At 43.7% G+C, this 20278-nt stretch overlaps 1 protein-coding gene across 5 annotated transcripts in view; it reads left to right on the top strand.

The window, feature by feature from the left end:
* Positions 1–20278, top strand: part of LOC126478081 (golgin subfamily A member 6-like protein 22) — a 406782-nt gene that overhangs the window by 180307 nt on the left and 206197 nt on the right. For all 5 annotated transcript variants that reach the window (XM_050103673.1, XM_050103671.1, XM_050103670.1 and 2 more), the window contains exon 2: positions 9598–9749. In XM_050103673.1, coding sequence (XP_049959630.1) covers positions 9701–9749 — 49 coding nt within the window. In that variant the 5' untranslated portion in view covers positions 9598–9700. The remainder of the gene's footprint in view (positions 1–9597; positions 9750–20278) is intronic.

The following is a 20278-nucleotide window of genomic DNA, read 5'->3' as shown; positions in this document are numbered from 1 at the left end:
AAGTGCGCACTCTTACGCAGATCATCTTCTTGTAACACTCGTCAGCAATGTCTAAAATTGAGTCCTATTACAATCACATAGGTAAGAAATAAGTCCCAGATTCTGAAGAACCACGCCCAAATTTTGGAGAACAGTCAGAACGAAGCGTAACAGGGACCACGACAAATACTTTTAATTATGAAAAGCCTCTCTTTCAGTCATGTCTAAAGATAATAATGTACATGTGACAACGGGTTTTTTGCGTACCTCTGCACATTACCTGTTGGCCTCTCCCTGTCACTTGGTTAGATACTACGCAATTTTATTTCTTTGTCTTCCTCGGTGGACATGCAAAACTAGAGGTTTATGCCCGGCGCCCCGAAGATGATGAATAATTTAAGGAAATGACAGGACAGATGTCATCTTTCCGCCAGTGTTAACCTGTGATATTATGAATTCCTTCCATGAATAACATCAACAAACTCGCCATTTGTTGTTGTCGTATTGGGAAAGTTTTCGCCAAAATTTCAGGAACTTGAATTACGTTTGATTGTTATTATCTTCCACCAAGAAGGAGTGATCTCTCCTACGTGGGGTTAATCTGTGCCACCGATCTATATTTCAGCCAGAAATCTCCGTCCAGACATACCAATCTAGATCAGGATGCAACTGATATTTTCATGTGACATCAGTGACCTTCCCCTGATTTTGCGTTGGAATTAATCTGATACATGCTTGATTAGAAATTTTGTAGGGAGCTTTTATCGAATACAAGAAAGCGTCCAAGAAGCCACTGTACTAGTAGTGATAGCACTCTGAAGATGGAAAAGAAATATGGCGAATTTCCTGAATCCCTGGAATTCAGCATCTACTTGAATAAACGATCCTGCGGCTGAGATAGACATTGTACTCGTATCACAATTTTTCAGAAGAAATCAGCTCTGACAATTAAACTGGTAATTACATTGTCTCTTCTTCTTTTCTTTTTCTTCTCGTCCTCCTCCTCCTTCACTCCTCCTCCGTCTCCTGTTTGAAAGTAGGGCCATGAGTTTGCCTAGTTGTAGCAGATTTATTATAGTTATCAACTAGGAGATGAAAACTACGCCTTTTTGATTTTCCTTCTAATACTTCAATACCATAAGCGCAGGTCGTTAGTATTGCCACCGATCTGGTGATGGTAGAAATTGTGCTCAGCAGAATATGGCTGGCAAGAGTTGGAATGGATAAGTGTTCTTCAAAAGTGCCAGTCTCTTCACTTAAATCCTAAACCTCTCCACTTTGTCTCATAACAATGGCATGTAACTTCGCCGATGGCAATCCGGCCGTCGGATGGGCACGTTAACACCGGCGACTCCCTTCGTGTTATTCGAGAGGTGTTGGCTAGGTGCCACCACCGAGTTTCATCCTTCTCGTCTCTTTCCTTCTGTCCTCGTCGATAATAACACAGACACAACAGTACGACGTACAAATCTGTGATCACATACACACAATACAGATACTCACTCTGTATCTCACAACAAATCAAAGGAAGGCAAGTGAAAGCCATTTGCTCACTAATTTCGTCAGTGCAGCAATGTGTGGTGTTGTTGCACGGTACCCAGTCGTCACTGACGAGAATGAAAGTAACTTCGACTCTTTACTGTAAACAGTAATTTCTGGGCAAAATGACAATGATATATTAATGACACTGATATATTAATAACCAGTCCGTCTGTTCTATCCCGGCAAAGTACTTCGTTTTCGTGATTGAAGTTTCATCTGTAGAGTTCCCATTTGCATTATTTGGCAGATCTAGCGCTAAAGTCATACTCGTGTAAGTAAATTAACGATAGATTGGTTGTTTGGATGTGTGTGAATAAAGTAGTCTAACCTTGTTGTTGTACTTGCTTGGTATTTACACAATGGTAGAATTTTGCCTCAGTATTCGATAAAGAGATTTAGATGGAAGTTTTTCAAAGGATTGTTGATACGTTCGGTCAGCTAAATACAGTTGCTACGTAGCATAAACCGTACGAAAAATGTAAAATAATTATATCTTTATTAACAACACTAAAATTAATCAAGTATTTAGGTGTCAGAAGATTAGATGTCATGAGATAAGTTTCTATAAAATTTATTCTTTTCGCGAGAGATCATTGACACTATCCTTTCCTTGTGTATGGTTAGGGCTATTTTGTGTGAAATGGGCTTATTTCTACATATAGCTCAAATTTGGTGAAATAACAGGATGAATTTAAGTAAGTGACTGACTGTTTAACTAATTGTCCTCCCATCGTAGGCAGGCTACAGTGAATTTAGTACAGAATGTAGTTTAGTGACTTCTTACCCTCACTCTGGCACACTGCTATTTTTAGGTAATGGCTAGGTTAGAAAACCTGACTATTTGATGCTGGATTTACTATAAAGTATAGTTTAGTGACTTATAACCTCATCTCTGCCGATCCGCTTCCACAGAAAAGCATTTGTAAGAGCGACAGATATGAAGGAGACTGAAAGTATGCTGAAGTATGAAAAACCGTTTCAGACGGGGAGTCCTTTCAGTAAATTTCTATTCCTTACAGAAATTAAGTGAACGAGGAAGTTCTGTCCCCTTGGATGTATCTTTTGCAAAAAACTTTGTAGCAGTATTACCAGTTAAGGTCTCTTTCCCTCAGGGCTACCATCATCAGACAGCACTTTGCAACGACCGTTTCAAATTTTTTTTTGTGTAAGTCACCTAAGACTGCATCCGTACCAGAACTAATTATTTTAATTTTTGTATGACAGAATTATAAAGTACGTTTTTTATTCCGTATGACTTTTTCTTTTTGCTTCGTTTCGGTTTTTTGTAGGAGACGACTAGGTTAGAAAAATTGACTATTTAATTCCATATAATCTCAAACCGTAACTGATCATAGTTCAGTTATTCGTAAAAGTGATACTGATGCTTGGATAGTCCAGTCACAAATTTCGTGAACTTAAGGTTATTTCATCTCTGGAAGGGAAACCTTATCAAATAAAAGTTTACATTAGATTTACAGTCACTTTCATCGTTAGAAACGTCAATACAGTCGTATTCGATGACTTATTAATACGCCGAACATTCGCTGCCTTTAGTGCGAAATTCTGTTAACAGAAACAAGATCCTAGAAAAGGTATACGCATTGTTAAATATCTACCAATTTTTTGTTATTAATTTTTGAGAACATTTCTTGTTTAGAACAATGATCTGGCAATACGAGACTGGAATAGAAGGGAGAACTGATAGAGGTACTCAAGGTACCCTCCGCCACACACCGTCAGGGGGCTTGCGGTATGGATGTAGATGTAGATGTAGAAAGTACTTTAAAAATGAGCACAAAACTTTATTTCGTGGTAATCGGTTTCGGTCAGTTTTTGACCATCTTCAGACCTCATGCTATGACGGTAGGCGGTGGCGGTAAATGCAGCGGGTGTTGTACCTCCACGAACGTCAGCTGTTGAGCAGTAACCAAAACCGGTTACCCAGAAATAAATATTTTTGCTGTCGAGACTGCTAGTGCTCATTTTTAAAAATCTTTTGTTACACTCGTATTTAGAATTCTAGTGGCCCTGTATGGGACTTCCGACGCATGTTCTTGTACGAGACACCAGTATGCGGGGAAAACATAAAAGCACAATTAAGCTTTAATTATTGTAGTTTTGACACTTGTGGATATTATTATTTATTCGAATAGCACTTTTACAGAGCGCGTTAAATGAATTCTTCCATTCTTTCTGCGTGCATTCTTCTTTCTCTTCTCCCACATTCATTTCATACGTTCTGATCTTTGCTGCCGAGGCTGTTTTCTGTTCCTTTCTTTTTCGTTCTTGGGGATCACTTTCTGAATTTTTCTCCCAAATAAATTCCTTTTTGTGTGTCAAAAATGGTTCAAATGGCTCTGAGCACTATGGGACTCAACTGCTGAGGTCAGTAGTCCCCTAGAACTTAGAACTAGTTAAACCTAACTAACCTAAGGACATCACAAACATCCATGCCCGAGGCAGGATTCGAACCTGCGACCGTAGCGGTCCTGCGGTTCCAGACTGCAGCGCCTTTAACCGCACGGCCACTCCGGCCGGCTTTTGTGTGTCCATTATGTTGATGTTTACTACTGTGAGGTCATTTAGCGTCTGTGTAAACAGTCCACGTTGCCCTTTGAGGTTCACAATTTCAAAGGATTTGCTTCGTCAGTTTGTCATCAATTCTAGTCAAATGCCCGAAGAAAGATGCTCTTTTTTGCGCATAGTCTGTATTACTTTCTCTACATCTTCAGATTTGTATGTTATATAGTGATCTATTGCATTCGGTATGTGTTGTCTTTTGACCAACTATGATTCTATTTTTATGATTTGGTTTATGTACCTTTCCGCAGTAGTTTTAGTGTTTAGGGATAGTACAGAACCTCAGGCCTCACTACTGTGTAGTAATGTTTAATTATGGTCGCTCGATAAAGGCTTCATCTTCTGTGTGTCTGTGGTGTTCTGGAATGCAATGTTCATCTTATTTGTTCTTATCTCTAGACTGTCCTCCCCAACGTTGTTTATTGTTCAAATGGCTCTGAGCACTATGGGACTTAACTTCTGTGGTCATCAGTCCCCTAGAACTTAGAACTACTTAAACCTAACTAACCTAAGGACATCACACACATCCATGCCCGAGGCAGGATTCGAACCTGCGACCGTAGCAGCCCCGCGGTTCCGGACTGCGCGCCTAGAACCACTAGACCACCGCGGCCGGCACGTTGTTTATTGTTAGCCACTCACATAAATATTTGAATGAGCTGATTTTCCTGACTTCATTTTGCTTCGTGAATAATTCCAATGGACACAGTTTAACGTTTATTATAAATTCGTCTTCGAGAAAAAAATTTGTAAAATGATTTGTCCTTCTTGCACTGTTAGGTTTTCTGTTTGGATTCTGGCATTTACTGGTGTGTCTGTTATCAAGGTAATGTCATCTGCGAATGCCAGGCAGTCCACATGGATGTTGAAGCGGAAACGTGTGGCTATAGCCGCTTACATGTCAGTCGTTCAGTGAGTCGGCTTTGCTGTCACACCCATGTACCATGCACTGCGTTCAGGATGTAGGCCATGGTGACGGGAATTGATAAAAAACACGTTTGCCGTTAATATTTGTTCTGCACGAAAGAGTAAATAAACAACTGTCGCAAACGAAATCTGATTGCAACGTCTGTTCTGGGATCGCAATAAAGTGTTTGCACAATAGAGTCACTCGAACACTGTCCTGGAAGGTATACACTTATCAGCTAAAACATTATGACCACTGGCCACCATGAGATGGATGCCGCCTGGTGGCCCTGCGAGCACGTGACACAGTAACAAAAGTACGTAAGCAGAGCAGACACGGACGGGGACCACCCTAGCGAAAATATGGGCTGCAAAATCGGGAAATACATTGAGATAAGCGACTTCGATAAAGCACAGGTTATTATTACGCAGAGCCTGTGAACGAGTATCCCGAAGAAGGCCAAGTTGGTCGAATGTTGACGTGCTACTGTCGTGAGCATCTACGGAAAGAAGTAGAAGGAAAGTGAAACTGCAACTAGGCGCTAAATGGTGGACGTCCACGACTCCTCACCGAACTTGGAGATCGGTGGCTTGTGTGCTCTGTGAAGGAGGATAGAAGGTGATCTGTGGCTTCTCTGCCGAAAGAGCACAATGCTGGTGCACGCACAAGTGTTTCATAGCGCCTTCTTCATGGTACATTGTTCAACTTGTAGCTCCGCAGCAGACCACTCCTACGTGTTGACCGGTTGACCAAACGACGTCGTCAATTCCGATTGGAGTGAGCATGGGACCGTTGAGATTCGACCGTCAATGAATGGAAACGTGTCGGCTCTTCTGTTGAATCACATTTTTGCTACATTAGTTCGATGGTCGTCTCCACATCGAGATGAACGGCGGCTTGAAACGTACAACGCGTCACGGACGCAGGCTGGTGGGAGCGTTATTATGCTGTGGGAGCAACTCTGAAGTAACTCTCTTCTAACTTCTCCTTACTACAATTTACCGAAGTTGGTTTAAAAAAAACTATCTGGCTGTGTTTTAATCTGACCAATCAGGGTCTCAATGTTAACCTTAAGCTCCGCCTACAAAAATTCTGTCTATCCAATGAGAAACGTTATACTTTTCGTGGTGGGGCAATGTTTTCAAAGTTTGCAACGTAACAGAGAAGCGAAAAAGTCTCACGCTGTAACTTGCAGGTGGTGTAGCCCTTTTTTGTGTTATCGTAAGATCTATACTGTTCTTCTGGAGGGCTCTAGCTTTTAACATTGGCTGGGGGGTGGTCCTAACGTAACAGAGACGTGAAAAAGTCTCACGCTAAAAACTTGCAGGTGGTGTAGTCGTAGCGGTTAGCTGGCGACGTGGGTGTCCTTCCCTTATCGTAGGGCCTTCTCGCTTAACACGGTTCTGCTCTCGGCTTCTGTTCTCGTTTCTCCCCTCGGAACTGCGTCTGTTTCACGGTGGGAAGGTATGACATGCATTTAGGCATTCTTGTGTTAGTCTGTGGTATTCCATTTGCTCACTCGTTACTCGTATTACTTTGGTTAATTTAATGTCACGATTTATTCGGAGCTATGTGACATACTAATGGATTTGCTTATCATGTCAGGGTTTTCATGGAAGGTGTTGGATTTGCCTGACACCTTACATACCGTTTTAAAAATGGTTCAAATGGCTCTGAGCACTAAGGGACTTAACTTCTGAGGTCATGAGTCCCTTAGAACTACTTAAACCTAACTAACCTAAAGACATCACACACATCCATGCCCGAGGCAGGATTCGAACCTGCGACCGTAGCGGTCGCGCAGTTCCAGACTGTAGCGCCTAGATCCGCTCGGCCACTCTGGCCGGGACTTACCGTTTTAGTGTTGTCTCCTTTAAAGTAGTTCCCTTCTGATTGCACACACTTTTTCCAGCACTTCTGCCATTGATGGTAACATTTCTGGAACTCATCTTCTGTAATATCCATCAAGCCCGTTGTCACAGCTTTTTGGACATCTTGTGTTGTTTGAAAATGGTGTTCCTTGACCGCCGTTTCTACTCTTGGAAATAGAAAAAAGTCGCACAGAGCCATATCTGGCGAATAGGGTGGCTGTGGTAGTACTGAAATTTGTTTTGAGGTTAAAAATTGCTGTACTGACAGCTGTTGTGGTGTGAGATTTTTGAGGATCATTTTTGCACAAATCTTTCTCATACCAAGATCTTCAGTTATTACTAGACGAACCGTTTCTCGATTGATATTCAGTTCTTCTGTAATCAGTTTCACGGATAATGTTCGATCAGATCGTACGAGTTCACGCACCCTGCCAAAGTTGACATCCGTCAGTGAGGTTGATGGTTGTCCACTGCGGTCTTCATCTTCAACATTCGTTCGGCCTTCACTAAACATTTTATGCCAACGAAAAACTTGAGCTCTCGACATGACCTCCTCTCCAAAAGCCTTCTGAAGCTTACCGTATGTTGTCGTCGCTTTTTCACCCAATTTAAAGCAAAAAGAAATGGCATACCGTTGCACAATATTATGCGGTTCCATTTCCGTGTCGAGAGACACAAACACGTGTCAACTTATGTCAGCACAACTCACGACTGAGCAGTTGCATCGATGTTCCGCTTGGACTAAAAGCAGCTTATAGACCAAGGTCAAAGACATTGTGCCTACGCAAACCTGCATGGTTGCCACATCTTGCAAAGATAATCAGTCTCATTACTTTATTGTCGCACCTCGTATTCCATTCCAAAGACGGACAAACAAGCTGTCAAGCGGGTTGTCATAATGTTTTGGCTCATCAGCGTACAGTCCTCAGTGGTGTGTTGGTCAGCCAATCGCCTGACCGGGGGAGAACGCTGGACACGTATTGGGAACGAACGAACTTCCTGCGCGATCGTGGGGCGTCGTGCATTTCGCGGACGAGTCGAAGAGAAAGCGAAAACGAATGGAAAGCGACAAGATAACTTCCGGTGGGGATCTCGACCCACGTGGTCCGCGGCTAGCAGAAATGGAATCCAGCAACCGCTCCCGTACTATACGGTGGCTCAGCTCGCACTGCCATTGCTTTTTGCTTACCTGTGTCCGTGAGCTCCACACGTTGCCAGAATTTAGCCTCTCGGTAAGTATGCGCCCGACGGATATCTGACGCAATTAACTGCCGCAATGTTGTCTTGTTGATTACCCAATTTGATGCCTGTTGTGTCGTATTTTATCCACTCTCTAATCACCTTCTCCAGGCTAAGTTGGAAAGCCTGACTCCTGTTTTATCTCAGAGTTTCTGGGCAAGTCTTCAGAGAATCTGACCTAGTATTTTGTTAACGTGTCTTGGATAATGTTTGTAGTGCTTGGGTCAAATCCGAATTCTTCCACAGTAGTGATGAGGGATTTTCTGTCAATGAAATCGTACACTTCCTTGAAATCTACAAGTTTAACTGTTGTGACTTTGTTTGTCAGTTGTCTCGTTTGCAGAATAATTTTAGATTCCAGCTTTGTCCACTGCATGATCTATTTTTCCGAAATCTGCTTTGATATTGCCCTAATTGTGGGTCTAGTTAGGGTTCTGCACGATTGAAAAGTGAATGACATTTTTTCAGATTTGAACTACATCGAAAAGCGGATCAGTGAAGGATAAGCAAAATGTAATTGGATGACCAGAGCGGGTGACGTGGTCGGGGTTGTAGGGCGTGGCTTGGTAGAAGAAGGTGGCTGTTTTTAGCAATCTTCCTCTTTATTGTTGGCTCTTCCAATACATTTTCTGGTAGCTCAGCCCCACCACTCGTGTCGTGGTGGAGACGTGCTGATGCACGCAGTCCGGGGAATGCGACGCCCTGCTTGGTCAGCGGCTGCACGGGTGATAGGAGGTTAGCGGCACGAGGCCCGGCCCAGTTCACCCCCTGCAGACGCGGCGGCTCGTGACAACACTGGGAGTCGCCGGTGCAGCAGCGGGCAACGCCCCTCCACCGGCCAGTCCTCGGGGACAGCGTCACTGATGACGACGACGTAACAGCGACCGAACGCCCAGTCGGTCGAACCGAATGCCGATGCCCACCTCTGGTGCCCTTAAATAGTGCAGACTGCTGCTGAATCCACCGGTTACGCGGCGCTGTGTTTATTAGGTCGTTCTTCATGAGTTGGCTAACGCAATCGCGCCACACGCGGCCCACGCCTGCGTAATTTTGCTAATGTTGCGTTCTGATGGCTGCCGCGCACGTACACACATACCGACGCTCGTTGCAAAACTGTGTCACCTGCATAACACGCCGGCCAGCCTTCATCCGCCATCTGCCGTGAGGGTGGCGCATCGCGCACTGAAACACACTGAATCACAATTTCGCACCATATTTCCCAAAAATAACCCCATGTCCTCTACAAAGAATGCTTACTACGAAATTAAAACAACACTGAAGCGTAAGCGTTCGAAATATTGATGATTGTCAGTTACTGTAAGCAATGAGTTGTACTGCAATTATTTTCTTAATGTCAGCAATTTCCTACACAGCAACAACTAACACAAGTTTCACTTGTATGACTGCGGTCTAACTTCACGTCTCAGACACAACAACAAAGCGAAATATGCCAACTGAGCTGTGTGTTGGTGTGTACAGGAGGACCTTGCTGAACCAAGAGGCGCGCTTCCGAGAGCAGCTGTCGGAGCTACAGCAGCGCAACGAGCGGCAGCAGCAGGAGGCGAACGCGCTGCGCTTCCGCATGGAGGAGCTGTCGCGAGACGCCATGGTCAAGGGCGCCGGCATGGACCGTGAGTACCAGCACCGTCCCCACCTACACCCGTTTTGGTCGCCAAAATAGATTTATCTTATGCTCTCACAGAGCCTTTCGTAAGAACCCCATCATCACATTTCTGGCATGAATCACAGGATGTGAGACAACATATTAAAAACAATACACTAGAAGTATGCAGTGAATTGGAAAAGAAACCTATTAAAATTAACTCCCTAGGCATTCCCTACTCCATAACGCTATCAGTTCCTACGTGATGCAGGCAGTTCGACATTGTACGAGGTAAACGATTTCACCAGTAGAGGCGCACCTGCCAGTCACCATTAGTTGAGCCATCGAAGACTGACGAAGACGTCCCCCGTTTCGCAGTTTATTAGCGCACTGTCAGTGTTCCGCACATGCGACAAGATCGTGGTGGCAGACTAAGCTCACCGGGCGCGTAGCGCCATCACTGGCGGCATTGCGGAATTCAGTTGTCCTCAGGGTTGTCGCTCTCTGCGGCCATATGCGAATTCGCTTCGTCTCCGATTAGAGCGTACCAGGGGACTTCGGCGAAACTTTCGCAATTTTATAGTTTTAAATAATGGCAGTACTTGGAATAAGCGTAGTCGGTGGCATAAAGATAATTGTGGGAATGAAGAGAAAACATCTTTAAAAATGAACCGAACGACGAGAAATAATAATCATGAATTTGTAATACAGCCGTGTACACCCCATGTGTCCGATAATATTTTGCATTCTGAATGTTTGTTCCAGCTTGTACGATGGGCAGAGATCAGGGGCTGCCAGTAGGGCCACATAACCTATAACTTTAACTCGACAAATATTTTCAGTTACAGTAAGCACGTTAGGCCATAGTAGCAATAGGGAAACCACAATTGAAGGCGACAATGATAACTATGTTTGTCGTTTTGGAAAATGTATTCGTTTAGAACAGTCAACTTGTACGACGGGCAGAGATCATGACTATCACAGTGGTCGCGGTTATTGTCTATGACAATGCTGTATACAAATCATCCAATTAATAAGTACTTTAAAAGGAACAAAATGTATTTGTAATAAGATAATACGAAAAGCGAGTCTTACTCGTGGTCAGTAAGTTAGCTTCGTAAAATACAGGTGTGAAGCTGGGCGTCGATGATGTACTTTTGCGAGTAATAGTTAAGAGCCGAATTCATGTAAAAATTTTGCACAATAGTAGGTTTTAGCGCAAAATCTGTATGCAATGTCAAAAGCCGGCAAAAAATCTTTCTAAAGATATGTCATTCATCTCAGTACTATTAGTATGTGTTGTGAAAAAGGGACGTTGACTTAAGAAATAAAATATATGATGACCTGGGAGACGATAGGGTCCCGTTCATTATATAACTGCCACTACCATGTTTCAGCAGATTTTTGGCATGTGTATTTCTAAGGATCCCTGAATAATAGACTCCAGAAGGATGTTACTGTGGCCAAAATTATTGTTTTATCAAACTCCATTGAATGTCTGGTGGAAACAGTGATGCTCCTACATGGTAGCACACACTCAATAACTGATTGTCCTAGGTCCTATTAATTATTTTCATTCTACACAAAAATGCAAAAATATAAGCAAACTTGTTCAGCATTGACTCAGTGTGCCATCTGGACTCAATCACAAATTAATGACTGATTAACAGTAAAGGATATTTTGTCTCTGACTTGAAACAGCTTCCCCAGAAAGAATCACAATGCTGGGAGTCACTAAACTAGTTTACGACAGAGGTAATAAGTCTTACGTTGAATTAGTACTGGCACCTTTTTAAGGAAGTGTTGAAAAGTCAAATTCTGTTCGGTATTATAGCGACGGCAACTACTGAGCGCTGTTGACGGTCTAAGTTGCACACAAGAATACTAATCTCGGAGCACAGAGTCCGCGGGGGACCAAGTTGGAGGAGGCGAAGTTTCCTGGGCGATGGCTGGCTGCCCGTAGTGGCTCTGGTGCAGTATCCTTCAGATCGGACTGCTGCTGGAATCGTGTGGTGTGTATCCTGGTGGTCGCTCTGCTTCAGAATTCCTCAGCTGACGGAACCGGTGCAAAGCGGCAGGGCTCAGTCCTAAATACACAGCTGGCAGAGTGATATCCGCTCGATGCTTCGATGGTACACGAGTCTCAGAGGCAAAGTAGTGCTTCCGATTGTGGCGCTCTTGTCTGGAATGTGCACGCCGCTGGCCTCGAAGGCGGCACCTCTCGTGGTGAAGTTAGCGGTGCATGGTTTCCATGGTGACAGCTGGAATTCCAGCGTGTTCCGGACACAATCCAGCTTGTTACGGTTGATGCGCCGAGCCCGCCGTTACTGTTGTCCGGGTCTGCCGAGAGAGTGTCTCCAGAGGAGACTGGACCCGGGCATCTTGCAGACCATGCTTGTAATGTGGGTAGCTGTGCTCTCAGGCAAAGCCCTTGGATACCTCAGACATAATGTTCGGCAATAGCACACTTGCTCGCAAAAGGCGAGTGCAGCGTTCATGTTCGGTGCAGCGACCTTCCATGGTGCACATGGTCTGTAGGCCATAGCACATTGGAAAGATATTTCGTAAATTCCAGCCTTCCGCAATAACAAATTGTTCTTCAGTGATCCCAGTTCTACAATCTTAGACAGCGAGCAGAAAATCGCTTTTCCCTGAAATTTACGTAGGATTCTTGGTATCTTACACGAAATATTTTCAGCAACGGGAAGAAAAGCTAGAGATTTTGTCAAAGTGCTCTCCTTTCACTTCCTGGTTCATTGGTTTAACTGATGGTCTCCTGTTAATCTGATGAGTAGAATATACATTTTCCCTGAACACTGCCTTCAAGTAGGCGAATTCTTTAGTCAAACTATCTGGAGCTGAGACGGTGTGAGCTCTTCGTGCAAGTGCAATGGATGATGACAACTCGACGATTGTAAACACAAATCGGCGTCAGTGGCTTAAGATAAACTGTATCCAAAATATCCTGGGAAGGTAGACACGCATCTGTCTCTGTTCCCGTAGTGAACCAGACGTTTTTATGAAAGAACCTACAGTGTTGCAAAAACGCCATTATATTCTCCTTAACGCCACGATATGAAAGAATCGCTGCCGTACGTACCTCGAAAATAAAACTGGTTCCAGGGCCGCCGGTCCGCAACTCGTGGTCGTGCGGTAGCGTTCTCGGTTCCCACGCCCGGGTTCCCGGGTTCGATTCCCGGCGGGTCAGGGATTTTCTCTGCCTCGTGATGACTGGGTGTTGTGTGATGTCCTTAGGTTAGTTAGGTTTAAGTAGTTCTAAGTTCTAGGGGACTGATGACCATAGATGTTAAGTCCCATAGCGCTCAGAGCCATTTGAGCCAGGGCCGCCGATCCAAGCACTCGCTCTCCTAAAGTCCTCCGTAATTGGGTTGGCCACCGGGGGGAGGCATAGCGCAACCCATGGCCACGCCGTAACTCTCTCAAAATATTCGTGGTTGAATATCAAATAGGTTGAGGAAAGAGCGTGCGGAAACAAAGCAATGATCCCTACCTGAAACTTATTGCAAATAGTGTAGTTAAGGCTCAAATCGCTCTGAGCACTATGCGACTTAACTTCTGAGGTCATCACTCGCCTAGAACTTAGAACTAATTAACCCAACTAACCTAAGGACACCGTAGCGGTCGCTCGGCTCCAGACTGTAGCGCCTAGAACCGCACGGCCACTCCGGCCGGCAGTGTAGTTGAGACCAAAACTTCTTTGAAAATTCATTTCACTGGGAAAATTTTAAAACTCACAAGGCCTTAGCTGTAACACTCCAGAAGTGCTGGAATTGAACAATGAAATACACTGCGTTTGAGAATATTCAATATGGAAATTTCAAACAGCTAATTCAAAAATAGTAGTACAAGACAGTCAGAGTTATAAAAAGATTGTGTTAGTGAGTTGGAAACGTAAAGCTACTCTGTACGGATGTTAATATATGTTCTCAGTTCTGTTGTGTTGTTGCAGTGTATTCCTGATAATTTCTTATCTTTTATACATACTGCACAACATAATTATAGGATCACTTTTTGGAAACGCCTTAATTGTCTCCCACTGCAACGAAGAAGTTTTTAATTTGGCTCAGAGGAGCCTAAAACCTTTCTCTGTAATGGTGCAAAAGCGGGACGCCCTGTAAAGACACTTTCAGTCTCGCCGACGATTGTAACAGCAAGGTGTCGACACTTGCGAAAAAAGGAAAGAGCTCAGGATTCATGTGAGGTGGATTAATGATGTTACATTGGCACCAAATTTCACCACAATTCTAGACAACCCCACTCTGGACATATCATATGGTGGGAAGGTCGTTACATCCCTTCTTAGACACATTTCACCTCTTCTTTTGTCGCCTCTGCGATGAAGGTCAGAACCACTATGCCCAGCCTTGAAATCGCGTAGTTTTCGTATGGGTGGACGAGGAAAACATTTCAGACACATCTCTTCTCAGAATCTAAACGAAAAGGCCTTATGGAGTCTCATAAAGGACGTCCAATGAAACTGACGGTGTCCTAGGCGCTTGCAGACACGGAACCCCTCCAATTTCGCATAGTAGGCGAAAGGTCTTCCCCCATGAACCATGGACCTTGCCGTTGGTGGGGAGGCTTGCGTGCCTCAGCGATACAGATGGCCGTACCGTAGGTGCAACCACAACGGAGGGGTATCTGTTGAGTGGCCAGACAAACATGTGGTTCCTGAAGAGGGGCAGCAGCCTTTTCAGTAGTTGCAGGGGCAACAGTCTGGATGATTGACTGATCTGGCCTTGTAACATTAACCAAAACGGCCTTGCTGTGCTGGTACTGCGAACGGCTGAAAGCAGGGGGAAACTACAGCCGTAATTTTTCCCGAGAACATGCAGCTTTACTGTATGATTAAATGATGATGGCGTCCTCTTGGGTAAAATATTCCGGAGGTAAAATAGTCCCCCATTCGGATCTCCGGGCGGGGACTACTCAAGAGGACGTCGTTATCAGGAGAAAGAAAACTGGCATTCTACGGATCGGAGCGTGGAATGTCAGATCCCTTAATCGGGCAGGTAGGTTAGAAAATTTAAAAAGGGAAATGGATAGGCTAAAGTTAGATATAGTGGGAATTAGTGAAGTTCGGTGGCAGGAGGAACAAGACTTTTGGTCAGGTGATTACAGGGTTATAAATACAAAATCAAATAGGGGTAATGCAGGAGTACGTTTAATAATGAATAGGAAAATAGGAATGCGGGTAAGCTACTACAAACAGCATATTGAACGCATTATTGTGGTCAAGATAGACACAAAGCCCATGCCTACTACAGTAGTACAAGTTTATATGCCAACTAGCTCTGCAGATGATGAAGAAATTGATGAAATGTATGACGAGATAAAAGAAATTATTCAGGTAGTGAAGGGAGACGAAAATTTAATAGTCATGGGTGACTGGAATTCGTCAGTAGGAAAAGGGAGAGAAGGAAACATAGTAGGTGAATATGGATTGGGGGGAAGAAATGAAAGAGGAAGCCGCCTTGTAGAATTTTGCACAGAGCATAATTTAATCATAGCTAACACTTGGTTCAAGAATCATAAAAGAAGGTTGTATACCTGGAAGAATCCTGGAGATACTAAAAGGCATCAGATAGATTATATAATGGTAAGACAGAGATTTAGGAACCAGGTTTTAAATTGTAAGACATTTCCAGGGGCAGATGTGGATTCTGACCACAATCTATTGGTTATGAACTGCAGATTGAAACTGAAGAAACTGCAAAAAGGTGGGAATTTAAGGAGATGGGACCTGGATAAACTGAAAGAACCAGAGGTTGTAGAGAGTTTCAGGGAGAGCATAAGGGAACAATTGACAGGAATGGGGGAAAGAAATACAGTAGGAGAAGAATGGGCAGCTCTGAGGGATGAAGTAGTGAAGGCAGCAGAGGATCAAGTAGGTAAAAAGACGAGGGCTAGTAGAAACCCTTGGGTAACAGAAGAAATATTGAATTTAATTGATGAAAGGAGAAAATATAAAAATGCAGTAAATGAAGCAGGCAAAAAGGAATACAAACGTCTCAAAAATGAGGTCGACAGGAAGTGCAAAATGGCTAAGCAGGGATGGCTAGAGGACAAATGTAAGGATGTAGAGGCTTGTCTCACTAGGGGTAAGATAGATACTGCCTACAGGAAAATTAAAGAGAGCTTTGGAGAGAAGAGAACCACTTGTATGAATATCAAGAGCTCAGATGGCAACCCAGTTCTAAGCAAAGAAGGGAAGGCAGAACGGTGGAAGGAGTATATAGAGGGTTTATACAAGGGCGATGTACTCGAGGACAATATTATGGAAATGGAAGAGGATGTAGATGAAGATGAAATGGGAGATAAGATACTGCGTGAAGAGTTTGACAGAGCACTGAAAGACCTGAGTCGAAACAAGGCCCCGGGAGTAGACAACATTCCATTAGAACTACTGATGGCCTTGGGAGAGCCAGTCATGACAAAACTCTACCATCTGGTGAGCAAGATGTATGAGACAGGCGAAATACCCACAGACTTCAAGAAGAATATAATAATTCCAATCCCAAAGAAAGCAGGTGTTGACAGATGTGAAAATTACCGAACTATCAGTTTAATAAGTCACAGCTGCAAAATACTAACGCGAATTCTTTACAGACGAATGGAAAAACTGGTAGAATCGGACCTCGGGGAAGATCAGTTTGGATTCCGTAGAAATGTTGGAACACGTGAGGCAATACTAACCTTACGACTTATCTTAGAAGAAAGATTAAGAAAAGGCAAACCTACGTTTCTAGCTTTTGTAGACTTAGAGAAAGCTTTTGACAACGTTAACTGGAATACTCTCTTTCAAATTATGAAGGTGGCAGGGGTAAAATACAAGGAGCGAAAGGCTATTTACAATTTGTACAGAAACCAGATGGCAGTTATAAGAGTCGAGGGCCATGAAAGGAAAGCAGTGGTTGGGAAAGGAGTGAGACAGGGTTGTAGCCTCTCCCCGATGTTATTCAATCTGTATATTGAGCAAGCAGTAAAGGAAACAAAAGAAAAATTTGCAGTAGGTATTAAAATTCATGGAGAAGAAGTAAAAACTTTGAGGTTCGCCGATGACATTGTAATTCTGTCAGAGACAGCAAATGACTTGGAAGAGCAGTTGAACGGAATGGACAGTGTCTTGAAAGGAGGATATAAGATGAACATCAACAAAAGCAAAACGAGGATAATGGAGTGTAGTCAAATTAAATCGGGTGATGCTGAGGGGATTAGATTAGGAAATGAGACACTTAAAGTAGTAAAGGAGTTTTGCTATTTAGGGAGTAAAATAACTGATGATGGTCGAAGTAGAGAGGATATAAAATGTAGACTGGCAATGGCAAGGAAATCGTTTCTGAAGAAGAGAAATTTGTTAACGTCGAGTATAGATTTAAGTGTCAGGAAGTCGTTTCTGAAAGTATTTGTATGGAGTGTAGCCATGTATGGAAGTGAAACATGGACGATAACCAGTTTGGACAAGAAGAGAATAGAAGCTTTCGAAATGTGGTGCTACAGAAGAATGCTGAAGATAAGGTGGGTAGATCACGTAACTAATGAGGAGGTATTGAATAGGATTGGGGAGAAGAGAAGTTTGTGGCACAACTTGACTAGAAGAAGGGATCGGTTGGTAGGACATGTTTTGAGGCATCAAGGGATCACAAATTTAGCATTGGAGGGCAGCGTGGAGGGTAAAAATCGTAGAGGGAGACCAAGAGATCAATACACTAAGCAGATTCAGAAGGATGTAGGTTGCGGTAGGTACTGGGAGATGAAGAAGCTTGCGCAGGATAGAGTAGCATGGAGAGCTGCATCAAGCACCCTTTGCAGCTTTGGATTGTGTTAAAATTTCGTCGAATAGTTTTGAACGGTCCCTAGTGCCTACACCCTACTCACCAAAGAAAACCCTATGGGAGAGCTGCACTCCAATGGGGTGCGATTCCGTTCAGTGGGGTTGCTGACCCACGTTCTCCTTGTGAAAGAGTTGAATCGTCCGAGACGGGGGGGGGGGGGGGGGGGGGGAGGAGGTGTACGCAGTGTCAAAGGTTGTCAATAACGTCGTTCTGTGGCTCATCACAGTCGGTTCTGCCTGCAAAATGTGTCGAAATCAATGACTCAAGGAAAGGTGTTGTTTCGGTGACGTCCTTTATGCCATTCCCTAAGGCTTTTTCGTGTCTGTTCTGAGCGGTGATGTGTCTGAAAAGTTTTCCCCAATCAACCATAAGAAAACTCCGTGATTTCAATGCTGGGTGTCGCGATTCTGACTTCCATCGCAGAGTCGTCGAAAAAACCCACCTTCGACCTCACATGAACTTTTGAGCCCTGTTCTCTCTTCTATTTCTACTTCTACTTCTTCTTCTTTTTTTTTTTTTTTCCTCGACATCTCGTTAACCATCGCTGAGTCTGAGTGTGACGACGCAGGGCGCCACACTTTCTCACCATTGAAGGGAAAGTTAGTAGGAGCCTTTGAGCCACATTTCAAACTTCTACGTCACAACGCAGGCTATTACGGCCTTTCGAAAAAGTTATCCTCTAACTGAGTTCCGCAATATATTTCATGCAACAGATCTGATGATGTATTTTCCCGAATCGAGTTACGAGATAATAAAACAAAATTACCAGGTGTAGAAGTATGGAACCGAAATTTCCCTATAGATGGTACTAGCCGTCAGTGCAGGGCCTTGAGACCGCATCTGCAGCGCCATCTGCTTCCTGTAACAGCTGATGACGAATTTCAACACACAGTGACCGAAGTTCCATACATCGGTATCTGTTTCAAACTCGTAAACATCTCTGGTTTTGTTCCTACGAACTACGATTTGCGGACAGCATTGGTTTCTTATCTTCATTTGAAGAAAACTACTGCAGAATCGCATCATATGCTCGTCGAAGCTTTCGGCGAATATGCCCTTGGGAAAACACAGTGTTCGGAGTGGTTCAAAAAATTCAAAAGTGGTGATTTTGACGTTAGGAACAACGAGCATGGGAAGTTCGAAGACAACAAACTGCAGGATTTATTGGATGAAGATGATACTCAAACTCAACAGAAACTCGCGAAACAATTGAATGTGACGCAGAAAGCCGTTTCTCTTCGGTTGAAAGCTACGGGAAAGGTCCAGAAAGTGGGAAAATGGGTTTCGCATGAACTAAATGAAACACAGCAAGCAAATCGAAGGACCACTTGTAACATGCTGCTCGTCAGATACAAAAGAAAATCGTTTCTCCATCGAATAGCAACAGGTGATGAAAAATGGATATATTTTGAAAATCCTAAGCGTCGTAAATCATGGGTGAATCCAAGCAAGCCATCGACATTCACTGCAACACCAAATCGTTTTAGACAGAAGACAATGCTCTCTGTTCGGTAGGATCAGAAGGGTGGCATCTGTTATGAGCTGATAAAACCTGATGAAACCGTTAACACTGAACGCTACCAACGGCAAATGATAGATTTAAATCGAGCATTACGTGAAAAACAACCGTGGTATGAAAAAAGGCAACACAAAGTCATATTGCTCCATGATAACGCCTCATCACAGACAGCAAAACGGGCCTGTGAAACGATCGAGGCGTTGAGTTGGGAAATACTAGCGCATGCAGCTTATTCTCCAGACTTGGTTCCGTCAGATAACCATCTGTTTGCGTCACTGGACACTCTCGCGCTGAACAACGCTTCAATTCGTATGGAAATATACGAAAACGGCTCACTGACTGGTTCGCTTCAAAAGAAGAACTTTTTTTGGCGTGGCATTCATAGCCTGCCGGAGAGGTGGGAGAAATGTATAAATAGCAATGGAGTTTATTTTGAATAAAATATTGTTTATCAGTTTCAAACAACAGGCGTGTAATTATTGAAACCAAATTCCGGTTTCACACTTCTACACCTAGTATATTGTCGATTAAGATAGGCCTTATACCATTTAGTTCCAATATGAAAGCAGATCTCTTTAGAGCCTCTTCGTTTAAATTGATAAAATATCGAGTATGAGCGTGGGTGTATGTGACTTTAAATGTCCCGTTACTGTGAAATATAAAATAATAAAGTCGTAACAGTGAGCAAATATAATGTGGTGTGTGTGTGTGTGTGTGTGTGTGAGAGAGAGAGAGAGAGAGAGAGAGAGAGAGAGAGAGAGAAGAGAGAGAGGGAGGGAGAGAGAGAGAGAGAGAGAGAGAGAGAGAGAGTGAGAGAGAGTTGTAAAACGTAAACAGCCTGTAGTGTGTGTATACTTAGACAACATCAAATACAGAATAGAAAGCATCTCGCTAGACCATCGCAAGGCAAGCCTCCCCAAGCGCCATTGTACGTATTACACGTACACTTCAGAAAGTTCAGTCCTGTGTCGGATCGCGTGATTTCGGTTCCTCGCACATTCGAGTACTGTTACCTGATCACCACGCCGTCGGGCTGACTGCTATAGGGGTGACTACCTGCTCCGCAGCGGTGCGTCGTCTGGCACCATCAGGCCCCCTAATCATCAACTAATTTTGGCTGTTGAGTTGTGGCGACAGTTCGTCTGACGAAAGTTTCATTTTTTTTTAATACACTGTGGTTCT

The sequence above is a fragment of the Schistocerca serialis genome, chromosome 1, assembly GCF_023864345.2.
Source record: "Schistocerca serialis cubense isolate TAMUIC-IGC-003099 chromosome 1, iqSchSeri2.2, whole genome shotgun sequence".
Taxonomy (NCBI): Eukaryota; Metazoa; Arthropoda; class Insecta; order Orthoptera; family Acrididae; genus Schistocerca; species Schistocerca serialis.
This window is presented reverse-complemented; position numbering and strand designations above follow the sequence as displayed.